The sequence below is a fragment of the Lissotriton vulgaris genome, chromosome 5, assembly GCF_964263255.1.
Source record: "Lissotriton vulgaris chromosome 5, aLisVul1.2, whole genome shotgun sequence".
Classification (NCBI taxonomy): Eukaryota; Metazoa; Chordata; class Amphibia; order Caudata; family Salamandridae; genus Lissotriton; species Lissotriton vulgaris.
In genome coordinates this window covers 414,993,725-415,021,141 of record NC_141693.1, presented here as the reverse complement: position 1 = coordinate 415,021,141, position 27,417 = coordinate 414,993,725, and the positions used below count along the sequence as shown (strand labels likewise).

The 27,417-nt window shown below is 44.2% G+C and overlaps 1 protein-coding gene across 1 annotated transcript in view; it reads left to right on the top strand.

The window, feature by feature from the left end:
* ANTXRL (ANTXR like) overlaps positions 1–27,417 on the top strand; it is a 287,551-nt gene that overhangs the window by 223,801 nt on the left and 36,333 nt on the right. The window contains exons 13-17 of the mRNA XM_086921783.1: positions 4,862–4,957; positions 5,945–5,983; positions 8,944–9,042; positions 11,662–11,829; positions 14,747–14,827. Coding sequence (XP_086777909.1) covers positions 4,862–4,957; positions 5,945–5,983; positions 8,944–9,042; positions 11,662–11,829; positions 14,747–14,827 — 483 coding nt within the window. The remainder of the gene's footprint in view (positions 1–4,861; positions 4,958–5,944; positions 5,984–8,943; positions 9,043–11,661; positions 11,830–14,746; positions 14,828–27,417) is intronic.

Genomic DNA, 27,417 nt, shown 5'->3' with positions numbered 1-27,417 from the left:
GTAATAGATAAGCACATACATCCTTGTTGTTAAATGATAAAATAATTATAGACGCTCACCACAAATTATGTATCATAACTAGATACCATTGAATAGCTATATATATCCCAACTGATTTCATTTTTTGCACCGCCGTTTCAATTCTTAAGCCGGTGCACTCACCTGTCTTGTATGAGATATAAACCTCACCTCACCCGGTAACAGCTCAGGTATGGGAGACCACGCCCTGTAAGGAAAATAAAATACCTATTGAGGGGAGCAGAAGACAAACTTCTATTCAATGACTCAGCCCCTTCATGAATGTTTCAGGTGTTATGATGCTATATTCAATAGTGGACAACTTTTTTACAAAAGGAAGACAATTGAAAACCCACTTCAAAAGACTGGGTTGTCAAAATGGCAGTTCATTTCTTATACTCGCTTTTGTATAAATGCAGGCTATCCAGCCTGAGATCCATAATCAAGGAATATAACCATTCCTTTGGTCCTGTGTGTGTAAAGACTCAAAATGACATCACTGTATTGTTCCCAATTACCTTTTGCTGTCATGTACCATACATTTAGACCTGTATTTGGTGTACAATGGAGCACTAACTCTTTAGTCTATAAGAGCCTACTCCTCAACTGTATTTAAGTGTACTACAGGTGTGGGGTGAGCCCAAACCAATTTAAGAAGCACCCTGTTTATAGAGTGTTTTTCCACCTATGTTGTGTGAATATATGCGCATAGGCGCTGGGGCTAGTTCATAAAGCTACAACAAAGTTGCTCTTCATTTATTAACAAGGTCCAGCAGTTTCAGAAGGTATGTGTCTGCAAATTAAAATGCTTACAGGTCTCTAGAGCCGCGGTAATTGGCTCATTGTATATTGATAAAAAAAGCCAGTCGTTTGAAGCGCGTCAATGGTATACACAAGATAAGAATCCCCTACTCGTAACGAGGTACGGGAAGCATAAACAAAGTGTAAAACAGGGGTGCAGAAGCAGTTACGGGTCTCTAGAGTAGTGTTAGTTGGCTCATTGTATGTTGATAAAAAGCCAGTCATTTGAAGCGTGTGAGTTGCATACACAAGATAAGAAGCCCTTGCTTGTAGCGAGGTTCGGGAGCATAAACATAGTGTAAAACAAGGGAACAGAAGCGGTTCACAGGCAGCCAAACCACTCACCTCTCCGTCGGTGCCTCGGACTCTCCTGAGTAAGTGGGAGGTACTGAGGCACTTCACTAGCCTGTTTTTAAATCACTCGCGACCTTTTGGCGCTTCATGTTGTCATCATCAGAAACTACAAAATGATGTAATACAGCCAGGAAGCTGTAGTTCGAAATATCAAGTCGCACAGTATTTTGCCAGGACCGCAAAATTGCATCACTCTACACAGAAGGGGTAGTTTCTTGAGGGTATTTTTCACAGATAATTTCCAAGATCTTATTAGAAAAACTTGTGTCATTAGTTACACATGCCCTAAACCTTTGAAAGCCGTTTAGTGCCAGGAAACTTTACAAGCCTCTAAATCGTTTTCACCTAGGTGCAGCACAATCATATCAGGACATCTGTGCCTCCTCAGTAGCTTATTCAACTATTGTAAAAGTTCTTGTCATCTCATACCACCTTTCCCATGTCAATTCACTGCAAAAAGCTGCTTATCCAGCTCGAGGTTACCGCCTTGCCCCTTCTGTAGTCTTTGCCTTTCTACCCACTTAATAAATAAATGTCCTATAATCGATCTCAACAATTCTATTGCTTGTGGCCCAGCACCACACCTGCAAATAACCAAATTGTTGCTGTTCATAAGCCCCACCTATTTCCATGCACACATATCGCCAGAAGCACTCTGACGACTAACGCCTAAATCTATAATACTATCCTTGCCCCAGCCCCAGCACCTCTGAGCTGCCACTGTGGCCACACCAATTCTAAAAGAATGATTTCCAAAATCCCCTGGGGGTTCACCAATACACTCCAATGCATTTTGCATTACCCAAAGCAGCTGATGAGAAGTCATTCGAGCTCTGTCCTTGTGATGAAAAAACCTCCCCACTTGATGGTCCGCTAACCGCCTATCACTTCGCTCACTACTGCACCAGATACACGTCCTTATCTGGTTAAACTTAAATCTGCACTCTCTTGCCCAGTGCCCTCTGCTCTGTTTTAGGTTGCCCAATGCACAATTCAGTCTTACCTTTCTCACCTTCCTCTAACATGCTCTATCCTAGCTCCCTGGTCGAAGGCGTGTAGCCTCATAAAGCATGCCCATGAAGGCAATTCCAGCCAGCTTTTCGGCTGTCGTAACCCTCGACAACCCTTTACCAATCAGTGTCAGGATGTACTGTTCTACTTCTTCCTCCCTACTCTACTGCCCAACCTCCACCTTGCCCCCCCCCCCACTCTAAACTGCTTCCAGGCCAGTGCATACGATTGTCTGGTAGATACAGCCAATGAGCATACCTCCAACTGAAGCATCCTCTCTCTTCTGTGCTCCACATGCTCGAAGGCACCGGCGTCCTGTCCCTGTCTGCCTCCTTGGCCAGTTCATGGAACCTCTCCCACTGTAAATGAGACAGAGTCCCCAATGTCATTGTCCACCCCTGGCACATGCTTTCCCCTGAAGACAACATCATGCTTCAAACTGACACTGATGGTCACTGTATCACCTACGAAAATGGTGACTGGCCATATAAAATGTCTCTGTCTCTGTCTCTCTCTCTCTCTCTCTATATATATATATATATATATATATATATATATATATATATATATAGCATAAAGCCAAACATAGCCTAGCCCATCTTTAGCCCAAAGAAGTCCCAATGTAACCTGGGCTGCACCGTTGTCACAAACTCCCCGGGGGGCACACATACCTACGGTCGGCTGCCCCCACAGCCCATTCTGAATCTCTAAGAACAGACAGCGTCATTGATTTGCCAGTGTTTCTGCAATTGTAAACAATTACTGAAATACCAACTCCTGAAATGGGGTATTATTCATTCATAAAATGGAAGCTTTCTTTGAGGGACATCTTTCAACATGTGAAGGACAGATGTGAGCACTGTGAGGAGGAGACTCGTGCATGGGTCTACTGCATGATTCCCCAATGTCCCTTTGCATCAAGCACCTTTTGTTTTTCCGATTTGTAGCCGCTGTCTCTTTTAGTAGCAGGGCTGTGTAGTAATGAAAGATACACCGGTGATTTCTTGAAGTTAGGTTCTTTAAGCCCCAATGTTTGACAAAGTTTCGTTTTAAATATTCTTTTGAAGGTTGTGCTGAGGGCTCTTGGTCCTCGTCGCCAAATCGGTGTAGTAATGAAAGATACACCGGTGATTTCTTGAAGTTAGGTTCTTTATTTAAGCCCCCAGCACTGTAGGAATGAATGTACAGCTAGCAGGTAACAGAGCTTCTTTCATAACAGCTCATTAGAGAATGTTCCCCAATACACACATAAACAATTCTAGATCTACTAAAGATTCTACACAATACATCACTCTTAAAGTGATATACTACAGGCTGCTATGATTAACTGCACATGCAGGGGTGGAGGTCTGCCATCCAAGTATTCACAACCATTCACAAGGATTTGCAGGGTAACTGCTTTCTGACCTGGTCCTTGGTACACCTCACCCATAACTGAAAACTGTTCCTGTAAAGTGGCATCAGTTTGGTACCCATAGAATTGGCAGACCAAGCATCTGCTTAGGATGCAGTATATATGGACTGATCCTGTGGGGCACTTGTCAAAAGGGGAAATACTTAGCAAAAGACAAGTCCATGCACGGTCTCTGTAGAAGAGAGAGCAACAGACTGGGACCTAAAGAAATCAGTTCCTCCTTAAAGGCATGAATTTAAATTGTGACGCTGAAGACATCAACCTTTCTTTCAGGACATGGCATGAGATTAAGGCTTCATAATATTTCCCATAAAGCGAATGCCTAGACTTGTGACTTTCCTTTTGATCACAACCCGTCACATTGTTAGGGGCTGTCTGATAAGAAAATGTCTCAGACGAGGACTCTTCAACGACTGACTTTTTCATTAGAACAAGCCTTCTTAAAGGGCTTTAATATAAGTGTTGTATTCAAATCAATCATGCTGAGTTCTAAGCAGTACACAACACTATATTTTTTGATAATGGAGTTCATTTACTTCTAACTTTAACACAGTGTTTGTTTGTCTGAGCTTGCTGGCTTGGTCTCTGTTATCAGCATTTTGCATCAAAGTGCTCATTCATGTTGCAGGTCTACTGAAAACTATTTGGTACTTATTTTTAGAAGAGTGGAATATTTAGAGGTCCAATGAAGACAAAAAAGTGGCAAAGGGCAGTAGATTCTTTGAAGACCATCTACAGCAGCATTGCAAAGTTTGTCTTTCTGTTACTTCTTGTTTAATGTAGAACATTCCACCTCAGGTAGGTAGAATGTTCTATTAACATAACATAACATGTACATTTGTAAAGCTCACGTATCACCTGAAGGTCTCAAGGTGCTGAATAACAGATGTATATTGTTACCCAACTCAATGGTACTCATTTTATCGACCTCAGATGGATGAAAGGCTGAGTGGGCCCGCCGGGATCAGAACCTGTGACCATGAGGTCGAACACAGGCCCCTACAGTGGATGCATGTGTCCACTACGCCACCAGACCCGACAATCTATTAGCCATATGGCTCTTCTGTCTCTGGTATTAGCCATATGGCTCTTCTGTCTCTGGTTTTACGAGTCATTAAAGGCCTTTCCCTCATTTTAGATACTCGCCTGTAGCTTGAGCCACCAACTCAAGTAGAGGCCCTCAGCAGCAGGTTTAAATGCTTGGATAATTGCTAGGTTCTAATGCACTGTAATAACTATTCTGTATTTTTCTTTCTCCGACAGAACACTGGGATTATCCTGTTCATTGTGCTCCTCATTCTTTTTCTCCTGCTGGCCTTGGCACTCCTCTGGTGGTTCTGGCCACTCTGTTGCACTGTGGTGAGTTCTGTCCTCATTTCTAATGCACTTAAAAGTAATGAGCCCATATTCAGCGGTTCACTTTAGACCTGTGCTGTTGGTGCTCTGCTTGAGCGTGAATTGAATTTCAATGAATGACCATGAAAATGAGAGCCTCTTCAATTGAAGCATGTACCTCGCATCTCAGAATACCACTTACCTTTGGAAGAAACTTAGCCAACAGATTGTATGACGATATAACCATGTAATGTCAGTCTCAGAAATGTAGTCTGCCACAAAAACAACTGTGGGGAAGTTGAAAACAGGGAAACATTTATATTAACTGTGATCTGTTGATTAAAATCAAAATTGTGCTACGGGTTATTTTCACCTTCTTCCTTATCTGCACTTTCTCAGTCTGCCTAAGGACACTGCTCTGAAGCTTGCCACTGTGGCATGTGCAAATCTCAGTGCTGCCCACATTCTTATCCTAATTTGATCTGCTATTGTCATACATGTCTAAGAATGGCATAATACTCTTTATTTTCTCGAATTACCCCGCTCTTCTTTCTTTTCACCAGTAATGACAGTATTAAATAATTAAACTGTGAACGTGTTCCTGATCTATGAATTTACATATATTTAATCCATAAAATCTAATACAATGTGATCATTTATTACTTTTTAAAGCAGGCCTTTGCCACCTTACCCTTTAAAAGACATTTAAACCGGCACTAAAAGAGAGGGCTGATTTTTGTCTTATATTTAATCCATTTTTACTGCTGCTGCTGCTGCTGGTTACCCCTGTAGAAATTGAGTATTTTACATATAGCAGATGTGGAAGGTGCATCCAGCCTCCAGATTGCCAATTGTCATCAGTATCTATAGGGCGTTTTAATCAGAGGAAGAAATGGAAACTGCCTTTCACTTACAATGTGATACCAACTGGAGGAAAGCACAAGGGTTTAACCTTTCCCATTATGCATTACAAAGGTATTTATTGGTTAATTGTTGTCCTTCACTTTTCAGGTCATCAAGGAGCCTCCACCACCTCCTCCCCCAGAGCCAGTAAGTATTTGCTTTATTATTTCCTACTCTTGAAAAGAATGTAAGTAAGACATATCGCAGGCATTCTAGAAGTAGTGGGAGAGATCTTTCACTCTTACCACCTTGTGCTGTAAAAAGTGAGCCTCAATCAGTGGCTACTCTCGCCTGCATCTTATCAGTGATACAGCAGAGGAGTGGCTTTGAATTGGGGGCTACAGATGGCTGATGGATGAAGGAGGGATGGTTATTTCAAGATTAATGTCAAACACATACAAATTTGAAGGGGCAACTGAAGGGCAAAGATGATGTGCATGTCAGACAGATGAGAGAGGGTTGGATGGCAGGTGGTATGGAGAGCACATGAGTAAAGCAGGGATAAATGGCAGATTACTGATGGATGTATATATGGCAGGTAGGTAAAGGAGTCAGAAGTGGCATACATGTAAATTGGATTGATTCCAGAAAAGTGAAATAGGGAAGAATTGTAGACAGATGAAGGAGCAAATGGCACCTTGGAGTGTATGAGATGATTATCTGGGCAAATTGTTTTTGAGGGGGCAATGGGACAGGGTTTTTTAGGAGTCAATTGCAGTCTTGTAGATTAATTCAAGAGACATTTAGAAGAATTGGTGGTAAGAAGGGATCTAACTGGGCTGGTACTGCTAAGATGTGGCTATGTAGTAGGTGAGGTTGAATAGGATGTACTTGGCAAAGTTGGCGAACTTGTTTATGGACTGTAAGGAATTGAGGGGTTGGGTGGAAATCAACAAAAGGGGCTGTCATAGTAGTCCAGTTTCCTGAGCATTAGGCAATTGATACGAGTTTGGTTTAAAAGAAGGTAAAGTGGGAATGGGTTGTTTGGCTCTTCACTGGATAGTAGAAGGCTGAGCTGAAAATTACGTCATCATAGGCATGCAAGACCACTGGGCTTTCAGGAAACTGATCAAGACATGGCTCTTTTCCAATCTCTAGCCTACTACCTCTCTGACCGCCTCGACTCTGGCTTAGCGCTGGGATGCCCCGTTGCTGGGATAGCCATGCGCTTTATAAATGCTGATAACATAACATAACATAACATAGACATACATTTAATATTGACTTCTGAAGAGAATCTGAGATTGCGGGCATGTGGGATGAATTGACAGAAATAGGAGTGTAAGAGGTCAATTTGGCAGCACTCGATTTAGGTAGAAGATCTCTGCCTTTGGCGGGTTCGGCAAGAAACAGAGTGGTCATGCAGAAATACACAAAGGATGCAAGAGTAAAAGCTACAAGTTTGAGGGGGATGAAGAGAGAGCTGAAGGTGATGACCTTTGGATGATTTTGGCAGACCACTGATACCCAAACTAAAGTAAAAATAATCTTCCATGAAAGGAGGACAGGAGAAAAGACTTTGGGGAACCCCCCTCCCTCCCCAAGCAGGGGAAGGAATGGAGGGAACTGAATGATCACAGCGAGAAGCTGTAGGGTTTATTGTGGGAGTATGCAGAGAGCAAGGAAAGAACAATCTCTCAGATTACAGGGAAAGGAGTAATACATGGTTGAGGAGGGAAGATGGGATATGCAAAAAACAAGTGAAGTACGGATTGACAGCAAAAGAGGGATGGATAAACTGCATAGGTTTGTAGAGGAGATGGGTAAGTATGGGGTGAGCCAGAAATGTGTGGCACCCTAGTGCTGAAGAATTGGGTGGTACACAAATTAAAGCGGGGTAGAGATCTTAGAGTAGGACAGGATTCCGCGAGGGCTTATGGATTCAGATGATAACATAACATAATATAGATATCCCAGACATTTTAATCCGATTGGAGTGACTTTAATCTCTGTACGTGATGGCAACAGCAAACTATCATAAATTATACTCTGAAGCAAACAATGTCAAGTTTTTCATGCATCTGCTACTTGCTCTTCGAGCAGAAGAACTACCTACTGCCTCTCTTTTTTGTATTTTACATTTCAAATACTGTGTTCACGAATCTTGCCTCATTGAGTATATTCAAAGAGCTGAGGACAAGGCAAAGGCAGGTAAGATGCAGGTGGTACTGGGAAGGCATTTAATTCACGTGTTGTGGTACACAATACTATGGTCAGTTAACTAGCTAGACGCAAGAGCGACCAGAAGGGAGCCAGGCAGGTTGAAGGTAAAATCAAGGATATAGGAGAATCTAAAATTGCATGTCAGATCTTGCAATGTCGCAGTATTTCTTTCTTTCTTGACGTTGATCTACTTTGAGCGGTGGCTGCCAGCACGCAGCGGACCAACCCGTGTGACCGGCGGGAGGAAGCCGTCTTCAGAACTGGAGGAGGCATTCTTGGCAGGAAGCAGAAGGCATGGCCTCCCCACCTGGAGGGCAGAAAGTGTCCATAGTCACTTCCATCACTCTTTAAGAGGGCTTTGTGGAGTTATGCATTGCTAGACAGAATGCAGGCTAAATTTAATGATACCTGTACTCTTCTTTTGATATTTTAAGGTGCCCATCTCTAGCATGGTATTTCAAATATAATCTACCTATGGAGAACTAAATACTGGTGCTGTGATTCAACCTGATGTCATCAAAGGGGATGACCTTTTTTAAATTTTAGGAGAGAAAAGACAAGCCCTGCCTCATTTATTGTCTTCATTTCATGCAGACAACTTGGAAACTATTTTCCATCGATCACTTTAATTAACTTCAAGCCACTCCATAGCCTTTCCATGACACACTTGTCCTCTGTTCTCTGGGCAGCCTCTGGTGGCGAGGGCTCGTGCCCTCCCGGCTTGGACTGAAGAAGTCTATGATGGAAGATGGCTTCTGTGGAGCCATGACTGGTTACCATTTTAAAGTCACAGCTGTGAGCACAAGAGCCTTTTTCATTCCTCTCATCAGCATCCGAGCAATCTGCAGGACACGTGTCTCAGAAAGTTCACCCTCACAGACAGCTATTGTTCTTGACATGTCACAATAATCGCGAGGGTATAGACTTTGTTTCCTTTTTTCCAGGAATCCGATGACGAGGATGGATTTCCCAAGAAAAAGTGGCCCACGGTGGACGCGTCCTACTACGGCGGAAGAGGGGTCGGTGGTATTAAGAGGATGGAGGTAGATACATTACCGTATTCATACTAATTGGAAGAACTAAAATACATGTACAGAAGACTCGCGACGTTCTGCTACTCACTGTATTAAAAGTGCAGACACAAGGCTCTTGCCCAAGCTTAGCAAGCATCAGCTTTCCCTTCCCTGCGGGATAATGAGGGAGCGTGTCCTGCTGTATCACAGAGGGCGCACTGGGCATCAATCATGCAATGCTTTAAAGGGGACACTGCAGATAAGGATACTGAAGGACTCTCCATGGAAAGGGCTCAGTGGAGGTGCTGGTTTTTAGGTCTGGCCTAGAATCAGCTTTAGCAATGTACCTTCCTTTTTTGTAATGAAGAATATAATAAATAAACGGCATAGGCACATGTATCCACATTTATCCCTCTTTATTCACTAGTCAGTTCAGATGTCATTCAGCATAAACTTGGGGCATTGGGTCATCCCACATCAGCTATGGGGTATTGGGGTGCCGTGCACTGTGAGTGCTGGCATTTTTCGTGATCACATGTGCATATCTGGTAAAATGAAGGTCTTTTGTGGCTGGTCTGGTGTGGCCACTCCTTTACTTGGCTGATGTTTCTTCCTTTTCATCCTGTGCCCTTTCTTATTCATTTTGTAGCTATCTTTGCCTGTTTAAACTGTGTTTTCAGTTGTAAAAAAAAGTCACAGGTAACAGTACCTTTTCACATCAATAAGAATCAGATTTTCCTGTTTAGTGCATTAAAACTAAATACGCATTCTATACCTGTTCTAAGTACACCTGCCGTTGGGATGCACCAGTACTTTTGTATTAAGATTATATGCATTTTTTTTTATTCGACTATTTTATACCAATGATATGGATGCCTTTTTTGATTTTAGCATATATACTTGTTTTCTCTAACATATTTATGGCATATTCTTGCGTTGAAAAATAAGAAAGTTATTCATAGCACCATCTTATCATTGCATGACCTATTAGCTTAGCCTGAGCTTGTTTACAGCAGTACCTAGGCTGTCCCATCAAATGAAGCAGTGATAGAACATAAGCCGGGCCCTGCAAAGATTCACTTTGTGGGGAATGTGGTCACAAAAGCTCCCTCTGTCAGGTTTAGAGCAGACACATTGTAAGAAATCAATTATTTGTAGTGTTTGTTTGCCCCCTAAACAGTAAACAGTCCTGAACTGGATAATCGTCCACATTATTGATTTAGTCATGGGGTGGCAGTGGCTACTGCCCCTACATGAGATACTCACCATATACTCTAATGTCGGAATATTTTGCTGACACTGGGCCTCTCCTTTTTAGGTCGAGCCTGGGCAGCTCATGCGCTTCTCTGTGAGGCATGCTGTATTCAAGTATGGCCTTGAAGCCCCACCCACTTTCCCCCCATATTTGTCATTGCCTTGTGTCATTGTCCTTCGTAAATGCTGGCTTCTGATTCGTTAATAGGCTTGTTAGTCCCTTCTTAGTACAGCCTTATCTTCCTTTGTTACCTCCCATGAGGATTGGCCCTTTTACTTCGGTTATTACACGGTACGTCTTATTTAGTCTGTAAGCACTCTTTTCTTTAATAAGTTTCTCCTACTGCAGGCACTGCATGCTTTCCTGTTGTATTCAGCGCATCATGCACGCATTCACTTTCCAAGCAGCCTGGGACAATGGCGGCAGCTTCTTTGAAGAGTTTGAGCTAATGGAATTGTAAATGACAATTCCATTTATTCATGTGATAATTATCCAAACAGATAAATAAAAGGCATTTTCATTTACAATGCCAATAGCTTAAACTCGAGACCTGTTGCTTTGCAAATGCTTGTTTTTAAACAGATGAACCAGAACATGTTCTAAAATCGGAGTAAATCGGCAGAGCCTTTGACCCACTAGAAATATTGGAAGTTGATCAGTTGTCAGGTAGTGGTGGTGACATTGAGTTTGTGTTCAGGAAGAGCTGATGTCGCTGAAGCTTTCTGTAGTTAAATGAAATAGCACCGGTCTTCTTTCCTTAGGTAATAAAGGTGAGCAGGACCTCAGGTGGAGTTTATGTGGTGAGCTGTCCCTAGGCATGTAGAAGGGCACTGACTCTGTCTTTAGGTGAGAAGATGGCACTAACTTGTCCTCTCTTAGATGTTACAGCACTCACCTTTCCCACAGGGTAGGTGATTGCTTTAAACTGACCTCAACTTTAATTAATAGTATTAACCCTATCCTCGGATGGAGCTCATGGTGCTACGTCTACTCTGAGCTAGAGCTAATGGTGTTGGCCAGTTGGTGACAGCACTGACAACCTTGGCTGGAGTTGATGGTGATGGTGCTGATCTTGAGCTTAGGGCAAGCCAGTAGCGCGGATCTACTTCACTGTATTGCTATTCAAGGCCTTACATGCCATTACTGCCCTAAATTAGTTAAAGCCTTGCATGCCTGGCCTGAAAGTGTTGGGAAGTCAGGAACTTAAGAAACATAGAAAGGGGTGCAGAATGCATGAAAGGCTTATATTTGAACATTTATTTGCTAGGTAATTTAAGCAGCATGCATGTCATAGTAATAGCTGGATATAATTCAACGTTTCACAATTACTATCAAAATATACTCCAACCAGTTTTCAGAAACAGGGATTTATCTTTAATATTTTCAACCACCAGGTGAGATGGGGCGATAAAGGTTCGACTGAAGAAGGTGCAAAGTTAGAAAAGCCAAAGAATGCTGTGATCAAGTTACCTGAACAAGAATATGAGCCGTGGGAGCCAAAACCAAAGAAACACCCCAGAAATAACAGACCCACGGAAAGGAAGTGGTACAGTCCAATCAAGGTATGTTCTTTCTACATGGTATTTGATCACCTAACCAGTATGCCTGTTACAGTCTAATATAAGGAAGTCCTACATATTAAGATTTGAGACCCTTAAAAATAACAGGTGGGACTGTCCAATCAACTTGAAACACGTGTTTCTTACTGATTCGCCTACAAGCAACACATGGTGTAGTGTAATTAAAATAGATGATTTCTAAGAGCCAGTATTATTAGTATGATGTTTTTGTGGTGCAGTCCTAAAATCTAAGTGAAATGTATTATCGTGTGTTTCCCATGTGAGCTGTACGAAGAAAAATAAAATAAATGTAAACAATATCTATCCTGTAAATAAAGGGTTCCAAAAAATTCTACAACTAGTAGGGTTTAACAACTGAGATACCTATTAGGTGCTGGAATTCCAAAAAATGACCAGTAGTAAGGCCTGTTATAAGTAAGCAATTTTTATTAGACATGAATTTCCAAACATTTGTCCCACAGGTGTCTATTACAACTTGAGATAATATATATGAGCGAGGCAGCATCATCCGTAAAAAGTTTAAGATATATGTTTCCCAGTATATCCTTCCGTTAGACTAAGAAAGGTAGTTTAATAGCTTAATTGTCCCTACCCGTTTTATGCCATGGCATAATAAGGGCATTGGATATAGATTTAACATTTTTGTTATAGGAAGACTTTGATTCCTGTTTTAACAGAATCACCAGCCAGTGCTCTGAGGCCACTGCATGGAAGAGGAGGGTTGAGTTTGAATATATTTCATAGTCGTTTGTCTTCTGAGAGGACTATAAATTGCTTGATGTTTAACTGAGTCACATAATTATTTTGATGCCTGCTAATCTTAGGCATGAAAGCAAAGTAAAAAGGAACTCACGGAGTTCCAGACTTTGTGAGCCCTAAAAGGGTTGCAGACCAATAAAAAAAGATTTAACAATGAAAGGTTCTCCCCTTGACTTTGCCCCCGCTCACATCTTAAGAGATATCTTCCTAAACTGCCCTACTCCCTCCCTCACACTCTTGAACGACTCGCTCAGTAATGGAGCGGTCCCTGCTGCTCACAAATTTGCGGCTATCATTCCCATTCTCAAAAAACCCGGTGCTGATCCTTCCTCCCCTTCCAATTACCGTCCCATCTCCCTCCTGCCTTACCTGGGCAAGGTTCTAGAAACCCACGTGACCAGTACCTTGAGCACCTATGTGGAGACCAACCACTGCCTCTCTTCCAGGCAGGCCGGCTTCCGCCCTCTCCACTCCACCGAGAGGGTGGTGTCCTCAGTGATGGACAGCCTACGCGAGGGCATTGACACTAATTGTCCACAGGCCCTCATTCTTTTAGATCTGTCCGCCGCCTTTGACACGGTGGACCATTCCATCCTTCTTACCCGTGTCAGGGCGGCGGGCATCGAGGGCCTGGCCCTCGCCTGGCTTGAGTCCTTTCTGAGCGACAGGGCTCAGGCGGTTCATCTAGCTGGCTTCACCGCTGCCCCTCGTAAGGTCGTATGCGGAGTCCCCCAAGGTTCCTCACTTTCCCCTCTTCTTTTTAATTTATACATCTACCCTCTCATTTTTATGTTACAGCAGCTCGAGGTCACGGTGTTCAATTACGCCGATGACCTCCAGCTAATTTTCAACCTTTCTCATTCTTCTTCCTCCTCCCAGAACGTCCAGTCCGTCATGTTGTTCATCCAGGACTGGATGAACTGCAACCACCTCAAACTCAATCCAGACAAGACTGAGTTAGTCTTGACTGGAGGTGGTTGCAGCCCCTGGTCCCCCTCCCATTGGCCCTCCTCACTCGGTGCCCCCCCGCTCCCAGTTCCCAAGGTCAAAACCCTTGGTATTCTTCTCCATTCCTCACTCTCTGTTCATTCACAGATCTCCTCGGTTGTTTCGTCCTGTTTCTTTTCCCTGAGAACCATTAGGAAGATTTCTCGTTTCTTCTCCCTGCCTGCATTAAAAATTATAGTGATGGCCATGGTGCTCTCGCGCCTTGACTACGGCAACATCATTTACAATGGCGCTCCAGCCTACGCTATTCACCGTTTGCAGCTAGTGCAGAATCAGGCAGCCCGCCTGATCCACGGTCTGCCCAAATTCCATCGGGTTACCCCCTTAATGCAGGCATTGCACTGGCTGCCGGTAAAAGAGCGAGCCTTGTTTAAACTTGGCTGTACCACCTTCCAGGCCAAAATGGGCACCGCCCCGGAGTTTATTTGCTCCGCCATCAAACCTTATATACCTGGCAGAGAGCTTCGATCTACCAACTTGGCCCTGCTAACTACCCCCCGTTTCCGAAAGAAAAAGGCCGGAGGAACTAAATTTGCAGTTCTTGCTCCTGCTTTCTGGAACTCCCTCCCGACGGAACTCTGGATGACATCCTCCTACACTGAGTTCCGGAAGGGCCTCAAAACTCTGCTCTTTTCCCAAGCTTACAAGGTCTGATCCTCCCTGCTCCTGTCACTCCTTGCAGTCCAAAAGCGCCAAGAAACCGCTTGGTAGTAGAGCGCTATATAAACATTTTTAAATTCAAATTAAATTCAAATCCAGGACATTGCCAGACCAGGTCATGAAATATGCTCTAAAAACTTTCCATTTGCAGAAAGTATCACGGTTCATACGTAAAGCGCATTTGAAACTGCATGAAGTCCAAAATAGTTGAATAAAAATATATAGATAGAAAAAGAATGAGGAATCTCTGAGAAAATTGCATCAATTCTTTAAAAGAACACGTATTTATATATAAATATTTGTAAAGCTAACGACTGGAGGCTGAGAACATATGTTGCTTACATTTCACATACAAATCCATTCTTTCTATCCTGGACAGATCAATATTCCTCCATACATTTTTTAGCAGCAGTCCTCTTTCTGTGTTGTACCATGTAATTGAATATCTGTATTTATTTGTATTATATTTCAGGGCAAACTCGATGCTTTATGGGCTCTTGTTCGGCGAGGGTATGACCAAGTATCCCTTATGAGACCAAGACAAGGAGATCAGGTAAGATGTGAGAAACTCACATTACGTGTTCTTCCGCATTATGACTTTACTGTTATGCTGCAGAATTCAGTGTCACATGAGAATTCAGAACCGCAACCCACAGGTGAAATAGGGAGATGCCAAGATCTTTTGTTGTTCACTTTGTAATATTTGATTTAATGTAAAGATGTGGTATTAAAAGTTTACAGTTATTGCATTTGTTTTCAATGCTCTTTATTGTATGCTTCGGTCAAATGACCTCTCAAATGACATCTACAGTTCACACTATACACTTACAGAAGGAAAACTAAGGTTTGCATCTATTAGCTGAGAACTATATATCATCCCTAAACCCAGGTAGGGCTGTGTTATGATCCAGGTTTAATTTTGAAGGATCCATGGCTACTTCCAATTCCAGCCACAGTACAATGGGACAGTATCCCTAAACAGAATCCTTGCTTACAAAAGATGGTCACAAGTAGGGCAATACTTGGTAGCTGCAATACAGCAAGGAAGTTTGCAAGGGTTCCTACAGCCACACCATGATCCCATTATGTCCCTTTGCAAAGGTGCAGAAGGGATAATGCACCTGCTTTCTTTCAACTTGTGTTTTTTTAGGATGCATACGCCGACTCGGTAACTGCATAAGTTAGAGCTTCAAAACATGGAGAATGGATTCTGATTTTGTGAGTTTCAACTGCTCTGTCTGCAGCGCATGAAATAATTCATAAAGTTAGTGCAACCTCAGACTGTGCAAAACTGGACTTTTTAGCCTCGGTGGTGCAGAGAGAGGGGGGGGATAGACATTTTGGGGCTGGTGGGTACAACCTCACTTCCAGAAACTGAGAGATTACAGGGGTTCCACCAGGCCAGTGTCTCCCACATTTTCTGCCACCATATTTTTAAGGGGTGACAGCGACATTGGCAGGTTAAAGAAGCAGTCATCTACCACCAACGCAATTGTTAAGGCCCATGCAAGAACTGGGCAAAGAGAAGAATCAGAAACACTGGTCAAAAAGAAGAAGCAGTATCCGATTCCATCCTTTTTAGGTCTCACTTAGGCAGTGCATGCGCTGTCTCTGCGAGACATACTGTAACTGGTACATGGGCTGAAAGAACCTCCCATGTTTTCAATTGGCTAGTGTTAATGCACTTTGTAAATGGCTGCTTTGCATTGATGAATGCGGTTAATTTGTCCCGCCTCTTGCTGAGATGGAACCTCCCAGTAGACTGCCCCTCTTACATGCATACTTCCTTGTTTTTTCTCATGTTTGTTTGTGGCACTTTTGTCTTTTTGATCAACAGGGCCCCCTCCGCCTTTCATCTGCTATCATGGCGGCTGCAATCTCCACGGCTCCTGCCAGCACAGGAGAGGTTTTCTGTTCTCCACCCTCCTAGCTGCATCTCTCCCTCACCCCCACCCCCCCAGATCCCATCTGCCTTTTGCCACACCGCAGCTCCCCTGCCCATTTGTATTTTTTACGTTTCTTACTGTTTCTACTATCCAGCCTGTGATGCGCACATTTTTAGGTCGAGCGACCTATCTCAATGCGCATGCGCATTGAGCGGGAGCTCGATATAAAGGGGCTTAAACAGAAGTTTAACTAGCTGGCGATTTGGTGCTGTGCCCTTGAAATGCTCGTGCACAGCATCAAATCGCCAGCCATCTGTTCCCCAGCAGCTCCGCCCCACAAGCTTCCCCCAGCGTGCGCTCTGGCTCAGCCGAGCCACTCTCCCCCCACACCTCTCACACAAAAGTGAAGCTTCACTTCAAAGCATGCCGTTATCACTCTTACACACAAGTGAAGCTTCACTTCAAAGCATGCCACTCATTTTTACTTCCTCACATATTGACACGCTGAGGCGCAGGCACTTAGCACAGCACGAGAGCAACTCTTCTCACGGAGCATTGAGCAATGTACTGAAACACACTCCCCATGGTATTTCCTATCAAACAACGCAATTCCACAAAGTGACATGCAACAGGTCGCTTTGGCGCCTTTTCTGGGTATAAAGCACTATATGAATGTAAACCCATAACAATACCCGAGATGGTTGCCATTAAGGGTCAATGAACATTGAATTAAAAGATATCAGAGTTTGCACGTGTGGGAGGGTAGCATGTTACTGTGTAGCACAATGCATTCTTTTTTTCTCTATAAATCACAACACAGCACAATTAGCTGTGTGGCGAGCTGTAATTGGATATTTCATTACATTTGCAAAATACTTCTGTATTTTTGGGCCTATACGATGCGATACTTCGCTTCATAACGAATATGCATCACACAGGATGCATTGGAACACCGGAAGCTAATACCGCCTGGAGACCTCCGGTAGCCCTGCTGTGTGGTATTACCTCCTTTACGATCTCCGTGGGTCAGAATCGGAATAACTTGGTAATTGCTCATGTTCAACCCAGTATCACTCTGCAAAACGTAGAATACGGTGTGTTTTTCCCTTACATTTTAAATCTGGAAAAACTGTGGTAAATGTGTGTGGAGAAAAACAAGGCTATTTTATGTGGTTGGGTAAGCTACCAGCCAGCCAACTGAAAGCTTCATGGCACCTTCTTCCAAACAAGCATTGAAAATGCAATAGGTCTCGCCTTTGATTAAGTTACAGCCATTTTCTTTGCTAATGGTATTGTATAGCAAAGTAATTGGCTTTAACTTAACCCCTTCCATGCTGATGACGGCCCCCATCCGTCATGCATTACGGTGCTCGTGTGCTCATGACGGCTGGGGGCCGTCATAAACCCATTGACTCTTTAAAAGTCCAGCACAGCAGCAGAATCGGCCCAGCATGGAAGGGGTTAATCAAAGGCGAGACCTATCGCATCCACCACCGCATCCACCACCACATCCACCACACCCACCACCATCACTTCCACCACCACATCCACCACCACTTTCACCACATCCATTGAGCAATGTACTGAAACACACTCCCCATGGTATTTCCTATCAAACAACGCAATTCCACAAAGTGACATGCAACAGGTCGCTTTGGCGCCTTTTCTGGGTATAAAGCACTATATGAATGTAAACCCATAACAATACCCGAGATGGTTGCCATTAAGGGTCAATGAACATTGAATTAAAAGATATCAGAGTTTGCACGTGTGGGAGGGTAGCATGTTACTGTGTAGCACAATGCATTCTTTTTTTCTCTATAAATCACAACACAGCACAATTAGCTGTGTGGCGAGCTGTAATTGGATATTTCATTACATTTGCAAAATACTTCTGTATTTTTGGGCCTATACGATGCGATACTTCGCTTCATAACGAATATGCATCACACAGGATGCATTGGAACACCGGAAGCTAATACCGCCTGGAGACCTCCGGTAGCCCTGCTGTGTGGTATTACCTCCTTTACGATCTCCGTGGGTCAGAATAGGAATAACTTGGTAATTGCTCATGTTCAACCCAGTATCACTCTGCAAAACGTAGAATACGGTGTGTTTTTCCCTTACATTTTAAATCTGGAAAAACTGTGGTAAATGTGTGTGGAGAAAAACAAGGCTATTTTATGTGGTTGGGTAAGCTACCAGCCAGCCAACTGAAAGCTTCATGGCACCTTCTTCCAAACAAGTATTGAAAATGCAATAGGTCTCGCCTTTGATTAAGTTACAGCCATTTTCTTTGCTAATGGTATTGTATAGCAAAGTAATTGGCTTTAACTTAATCAAAGGCGAGACCTATCTCATCCACCACCGCATCCACCACCACATCCACCACACCCACCACCATCACTTCCACCACCACATCCACCACCACTTTCACCACATCCACAACCACCACATCCACCACCACCACATCCACCACATCACCACCACATCCACCACCACATCCACCACCACCACCACATCCACCACCACATCCACCCCCTCATCCACCACCATCACCACCACATCCACCATCAACACCACTACCACATCCACCACCGCCATATCCCCCAGATCCACCACTACCACATCTATATGTGTGTGTGGCTCTGTGTGTGTGTAGGTGCACCCACCACCACCACATCCACCACCACTACATCCACCACCACAACCACCACCCCAACCACCACCACCACCGCATCCACCACCACCACCGCATCCACCATCACCACATCCACCATCACATACACCACCACCACATCCACCATCACATCCACCATCACCTCCACATCCACCACCACATCCACCATCACCTCCACATCCACCACCACATCCACCACCACCGCATCCACCACCACCGCATCCACCACCACCACACCCACCACCACCACATCCACCACAACCACCACCCCATCCACCACCACCACCGCATCCACCGCCACCACCGCCTCCACCACCACCGCATCCAGCACCACATCCACCACCCCATCCACCATCACCACCACATCCACCACCACCACCACATCCACCATCACCTCCACATGCACCATGACATCCACCGCCACATCCACCACCACATCCACCACCACCACATCCACCACATCCACCACCGCATCCACCACCACCGCATCCACCACCACCGCATCCACCACCACCACCGCATCCACCACCACCACCACCACCACCACACCCATCACCACTACATCCACCACCACATCCACTACAACCACCACTACCACCACCACCGCATCCACCACCACCACCGCATCCACCATCACCACATCCACCATCACCACATCCACCATCACCACATCCACCGCCACCACATCCACCGCACCCACCACCACAACCACCACTGCATCCACCACCACCACATCCACTGCCACCGCATCCACCACCACATCCACCATCACCACCACAGCCACCATGACATCCACCACCACATCCACCACCACATCCACCACACCCACCACCATCACTTCCACCACAACATCCACCACCACTTTCACCACATCCACAACCACCACATCCACCACCACCACATCCACCACCACCATATCCACCACATCACCACCACATCCACCACCTCCACATCCACCACCACATCCACCACCACCACCACATCCACCCCCTCATCCACCACCATCACCACCACATCCACCATCAACACCACTACCACATCCATCACCACATCCACCACCACCATATCCCCCAGATCCACCACTACCACATCTATATGTGTGTGTGGCTCTGTGTGTGTGTAGGTGCACCCACCACCACCACATCCACCACACCCACCACCACCCCATCCACCACCACCACCCCATCCACCACCACCACCGCATCCACCACCACAACCGCATCCACCATCACCACATCCACCATCACCACCACATCCACCATCACATCCATCACCACCACATCCACCATCACATCCACCATCACCTCCACATCCACCACCACCGCATCCACCACCACCACACTCACCACCACCACATCCACCACCACAACCACCACCCCATCCACCACCACCACCCCATCCACCACCACCACCGCATCCACCGCCACCACCGCATCCACCACCACCGCATCCAGCACCACATCCACCACCACATCCACCATCACCACCACATCCACCACCACCACCACATTCACCATCACCTCCACATCCACCATCACCTCCACATCCACCATGACATCCACCGCCACATCCACCACCACATCCACCACCACCACATCCACCACATCCACCACCACCGCATCCACCACCACCGCATCCAACACCACCACCGCATCCACCACCACCACACCCACCACCAATACATCCACCACCACATCCACCACTACCACCACCACTGCATCCACCACCACCACCGCATCCACCATCACCACATCCACCATCACCACATCCACCGCATCCACCAGCACCACATCCACTGCATCCGCCACCACCACATCCACCGCATCCGCCACCACAACCACCACTGCATCCACCACCACCACATCCACCGCATCCACCACCACCGCATCCACCGCATCCACCACCACATCCATCACCACCACAGCCACCATCACATCCACCACCACATCCACCATGACATCCACTGCCACATCCACCACTACATCCACCACCACATCCACCACCACCACATCCACCACCACCACCACATCCACCACCGCATCCACCACCACCACATCCACCACCACATCCACCACACCCACCACCATCACTTCCACCACCACATCCACCACCACTTTCACCACATCCACAACCACCACATCCACCACATCACCACCACATCCACCACCTCCACCACCACCACCACATCCACCACCACATCCACCCTCTCTTCCACCACCATCACCACCACATCCACCATCACCACCACCACCACACCCACCACCACCATATCCCCCAGATCCACCACTACCACATCTATATGTGTGTGTGTGTGTGGCTCTGTGTGTGTGTAGGTGCAAATGCAATGTTCTTGGATTTTCGTCACAATAAAATACACTGAACATAATCTTCACAAAAGTTATTTACAAACGTTTAAGCTATTGCCATTATAAATTACAATAACTTTTATTTAAGTATTAATTATTTACAAAATTAAAAGCCATTGTTATTTGTAATATCAAGATATCTAAGTCACGTAAATACAACACACATTGCATTACAAATGCTATAGGTGTCACATTTGCAAAAGTTAACACTATTGACATTGTAACTGACAAAGCTATTAATTTTGCTACTTTCAAAACCAACACATAAATAAAAAAAGTGTCATTTACAATACCAATAGCTCAAACTTTCCTAATGCGAGACCTATTGCATTTCCAATGCTTGTTTAGAAGAGCTGCCTTTTAGGTATATGTGAATAAATACCTCCCACAATAGTAGAAGAACAAGGACTCTGGTAGCTGCTTTCTCATCTTGGAGGTGCATTTTACATATTTTAGACCTTTCATACCACAGAGCACAAACTCTTACACATCTTAGACCTGAGGAAGAGATTTGCAGCGAGTGTGGATTTACAGCCCAGCCCCCCCCCCCCACCCACTCCCCTGCCAAAGAGATCCATTCAACAAAAAAAACAGGCCTTTGACAGTTTCTTCTTTATACTGAAATGCCATGAGGACTGAGTCATTTTCAGTTTAGCCATATTCAACTCTGAATGCATTGGCTAAACAAGAACAGGACTCTCTCAAATAATCACTTCTTCCCATTCCTTACACCAACCTTGTTCCTGCTTTCCCTCTTCCACTAACAAAGCCAAGCTGCTACAGTAGCAAATGGGCGTGTGTTTCCAGTGCCAGAGAGATCTGTAACTCGATCTCCAGGAGAACACATATAATCTTTTCAAATAGCAGGAGTCTATGTGGCTCAGATTTTAGGTTCTGAATTCATCCCCTCCACACTATTACTTATAAAGACAACAAGTATTCAACTACACATAATTAAACACAAAGCCACACAATTAAATATCACCCAATTCCACAAAACACAAATGCACACCACATAATTTCACTACACAAACTATTTCAAAATCTTATAACTCTGCACCACACAATTTAACACTACATCATTCCACTACAAGCCACATAATGACAATTCAACTCCACAAGTTTTCACTCTGCTGCATGCCACACAATTCCACTTTACATTCTACCACTCATTGCTACATAATTCCATTACACTTCACACCACATATTTACACTCCATATATATCCACTCAGCTCCAAAACTGTTATTTACAGTCAACAGAATTCAACTCTGCAACATGACCCATATTTACACTCCACATAATTTCACACCATGCAACACAATTCCACACAATGCCACACTACACAATTCATCACCACACATTTCCATACTACACAACATAATTAGACTCCACTCCATACCACATAATTACACTCCACATAAATCTACTCCGTGCCATATAACACTCCTCATAAATACACTCCACACCATGGCACACAATTCCACTCTCCATATTTTCACTCCATGCCACACAATTCTACACAACACAATTCAAATTCAGACAATTCCATTCCAATGCAAAAAATTCCACTCCACAACCCATAATTCCACCACACACCACATACATCCAATCCACTCTACGCCATATAATTCTACTACAAAATTTCATTACACTCCACGCAACACAATTCAACTTCAAGTAAATTTACTACACATATTTATACTCCAAACTACATAATTACACGTCACGCCACATATGTACACTCCAGATATATCCACTCAGCTCCAAAACACATATTTACACTCAACAAAATTTAACTCCACAACGGGACCCAGAATTACACTCCTCATAATTTCACACCATGCAACACGATTCCACACAATGCCACAACATGCAATTCAACACCACACATTTCCATACCACACAACATAATTACACTCCACTCCATACCACATAATTACACTCAACATAAATCTACTCCATGCCACATAACACTCCACATAAATACACTCCACACCATGGCCCTTAATTCCACTTTACATATTTTCACTCAGTGCCACACATTTCCATATACCACAATTCAGCTGTACACAATTCCATTCAACCCTGGAAATTCCACTCCACAACCAACAAATAATTCCACTGCACACCACATGCATCCAATCCACACCACACAGTTCCACATCATGCCACATAATTCAGCACCACACTATATAATTCATCACAATACACACCACTCCTCAACAGACCATACCACTACACATAAATTCAGTACACTTAATACCACTTAATTACTATCTATATAATTCCATTGCACAAGCAGACACCCATCCAGCATTTCTTATATTGGTTAACTTCAGGTCTTTCCACTACACAAACCATTTCAACATCTCATAATACTGCACCACACAGTTGAACTCAACATATTTCCACTACATGCCGCATAATGACAATCCATCATTTTAATCTCCACAAATTTCCACTCTACTCCATGCCACATAATTCCACTTTACATAATTGCACTCCATGCAACATAATTTGATTACACTCCATGCAACACAGTTCAACTCCAGATAATTGCACTACACATATTTACAATCCAAACTACATAAATACACTTCACACTACATAATTACATTTCACACCCCATATTTACACTCCACATATATGTACTCAGCTCCAAAACGCATATTTACACTCAACAACGTTCAATTCTGCCACATGCCCCATAGTTACACTCCACATAATTTCACACCATGCAACACAATTCCACACACTGCCACAACACGCAATTCAACGCCACACAACATAATTACACTCCACTCCATACCACATAATTACACTCAACATAAATCTACTCCATGCCATATAACACACCACATAAATACACTCCGCACCATGGCCCATAATTCCAGTCAACATATTTTCACATAATACAGCAACAGACCACATAATTCAGCACAATACAAACCATTTCAACATCTCATAATTCTGCACCACACAGTTGAACTTAACATCATTCCACTACATGCTTCATAATGACAATCCATCATTTAAATCTCCACAAATGTCCACTCTGCTCCATGCCACATAATCCACTTTACATAATTGCACTCCATGCAACATAATTTGATAACACTCCACGCAACACAGTTCAACTCCAAATAATTGTACTGCACATATTTCCAACCCAAACTACATAATTACACTTCACGCTACATAATTACACTTCACGCCACATATTTACACTCCACATATATCTACTCAGCTCCAAAACTCATATTTACACTCAAAAAAATTCAATTCTGCAACATGCCCCATATTTACAGTCCACATATTTTCACACCATGCAACACAATGCTGCACAATGCCACACCACACAATTCAATAGCACACAATTCCATACCACGCAAAATAAATACACTCCACTCCCTACCACATAATTACAATCCACATAAATCTATTGCATGCCACGTACCACACCACATAAATACACTGTACACCATGGCACATAATTCCACTCTACATATTTTCACTCAGTGTCACACAATTTAACACAACACCATTCATCTTCACACAATTCCATTCCACTGCAGAAAATTCCACTCCACCACACAATTCCACTACACACCACATTCACTCATTACCCATCACACAATTCCACATCATCCCACATAATTCAGCACCACAACTCATAATTCCACACAATACTTGGCGCTCTACAACACACAATACCACTACACATAAATCCACTACACTTACTACCACATAATTACTATCAACATAATTCCATTGCACACACTCATCCAGCATTTCTTACAGTGGTTCACTTCGGGTCTTTCAGCACAGTTTCTTTACCATAACTTTTCAAAAAATCAAAACCGCAAACACACGCTTTCCTCCTCTCCTTTCAGTGTCTTTTACGTACACAAGTGCAATCTCTTTATGCACCTATATCCTTCTCTCTCCTTCATTCTCTCTTTCTCACACACTCTTTCTTCTACTCCATCTAGAGTTCATTCAGCACTTCTTATACAAACTACCTATCCCTCTCAATCTTACTTTCTATGTATTTTATACAGCTCTCACACCTATCTATTCACTGTGCCACATATTTCCAATACACAAATACCCTACACACCACATAATTCCACCCCACACAATTCCCAACTAACAATTCCAATACAACCCACATAATTCCACTACAAACAAAATGCATCCACTCCATTACAAACAAAAGACATAAGTAAAAAGCAATATAATTTTCAACGTAAATCGATCTAACTTTCACATGCGAGACCAATCGCATTGCAAATGCTTGTTACAACTCTCTCTTATTTTCTCTCTTATTCTCTCTATCTTATTCTCTCTCTCTTATTCTCTCACGTATTCTCTCTCAATCTTATTCTCTCTCATTTTCTTTCTCTCTTATGGTCTCTCTCTCTCTTATTGTCTCTCTCTCTTCTCTCTCTTATTGTCTTTGTAAATGTAAATGTAAATGTATAGGCATTTATATAGCGCACTACTTACCCGTAGGGTCCCAAGGCGCTTCGACCGCTGCGAAACCCTTCCTGGCTTCCCTGAGAGATGGTCCCTTAATGGGTATCTCCAGGGTGAGACCAGGCATCCCCGGCGGTCTGGTGGGGCCGTTAGTGAAGATGAGGCAAGCTAATGCCCAGAGTTGCCGAGTGTGATCGCTGATCAGAGTGGGCACCGAGGCGAGAGAATTATCGAGTCCGCTGACCCTGGTCCAGAAACCTGCCGCGCCGGGAATCGAACCCTGGTCCCGGGCCGTCCTCTGCTCTCGGGTCTGCCGCCTCTAACCAGTGAGCCACACTACTTCACTACTTGTCTTTGTCTCTCTCTCTCTCTCTCTCTCTCTCTCTTTTATTGTGTCACCCGCTCATTCTCATATTCTCTCTCTCACTCTCTCGCTCATCTTTGGCCAGTTCAGGGCTGATATCAGAGTGGAGCTTACACAAAACCCACAAGAGTGGAATCAATATTTGTTCCAACCTCTACTGTGGAATACTTTAAATAACTAGTCCTCCTGGCACCTTGTACACCCGGTCGATAATGGTCTGCAGAAGAATTTGGTTAATGTCAGGCTTTGCATCTCAAAAGCATGTTCTGATTCAATCCTGGATCAGCTCCCCTCTAGAAAACATGGACGAGTATTCATAAAAGGACAAATAGATGTGAGGTATTTAGTTAAAAAACGTGTTAAAAATTCAAATGTAAGCTGAGTAAACACTGATTGAACTGTAGAAGAAATCAGAACTCTACTTCACAGTCTCGATTTGCTTCTTTACCCAGTAAATATAGCATATTTATGATATGTATGGGTTTTGTGACATGCGCTAATAGTGCCTTAGTTCTTCTGGATTCCCCAGTCCTGACAAAATGCTTAATCCTGATGCTCCCACAACAAGAAACACAAATAATGTTTGCAGCTTTCCATGGTTTCGGCAACCATGAAAAATTTGCACCAATTCAAGAGGAAGTTCCGCAAAGCACACCTTTTTAGGTTTTGCCTGGCGAGCTGCGCACTGCGCAGCTGCAGGGAAAACCTTATGAGAAGAGTAGAGTGCTTTGGTCCCCGCCTCTGTTTCCATTGGCTAGCTCCATAAATGGAGGCTAGCCATTGGAACAGAGATCTGTCCGTCATGGCCGGACCAGATTCGTGGGCGTTCCCGCAATTTCTACCCTCTCCGATCGTCATCACAGCCGTGGGCGGGGTTTATTTTTTTTTTGTAGTCTGTTTATTTTCTTCCCATTCTGCGGCCGATCGCTGCCGGAAGAAGTCCAGGTGAGTGCTTTTTTTGGTGCCGTTTGCCGTCCCCCCCCTCCCGCTGTCCGTGTGCCCGTTCCTGCCCCCCCTCCCGCTGTTCGTGTTCCCGCCCCCCTCCCGCTGTCCGTTCCGCTCCCCCTCCCGCTGTCCGTGTGCCCGTAGGTTTAAATATTGCTTTCCGTCATTGCTGCTCGTTTAAATGTTGCTTTCCCAGCATGTTTTGCTTTCCCCTTCTGCTTCCTCGTGACCCCCCATCCTCTGAGCACAAACGCAGCGTTTTCCTACATCAGAAGGCTCGTCAGTTGGGCTCAGCACACCATGGATAAGGTGCTTCCTCGCAAAGATTATGGCCGCCCGCATATATAAATGAGGTGCCTCCCCTGCAACATTTAGACACGCCCGCATACTCCCCCCCTCACGGACACAGAAGGCCATCACA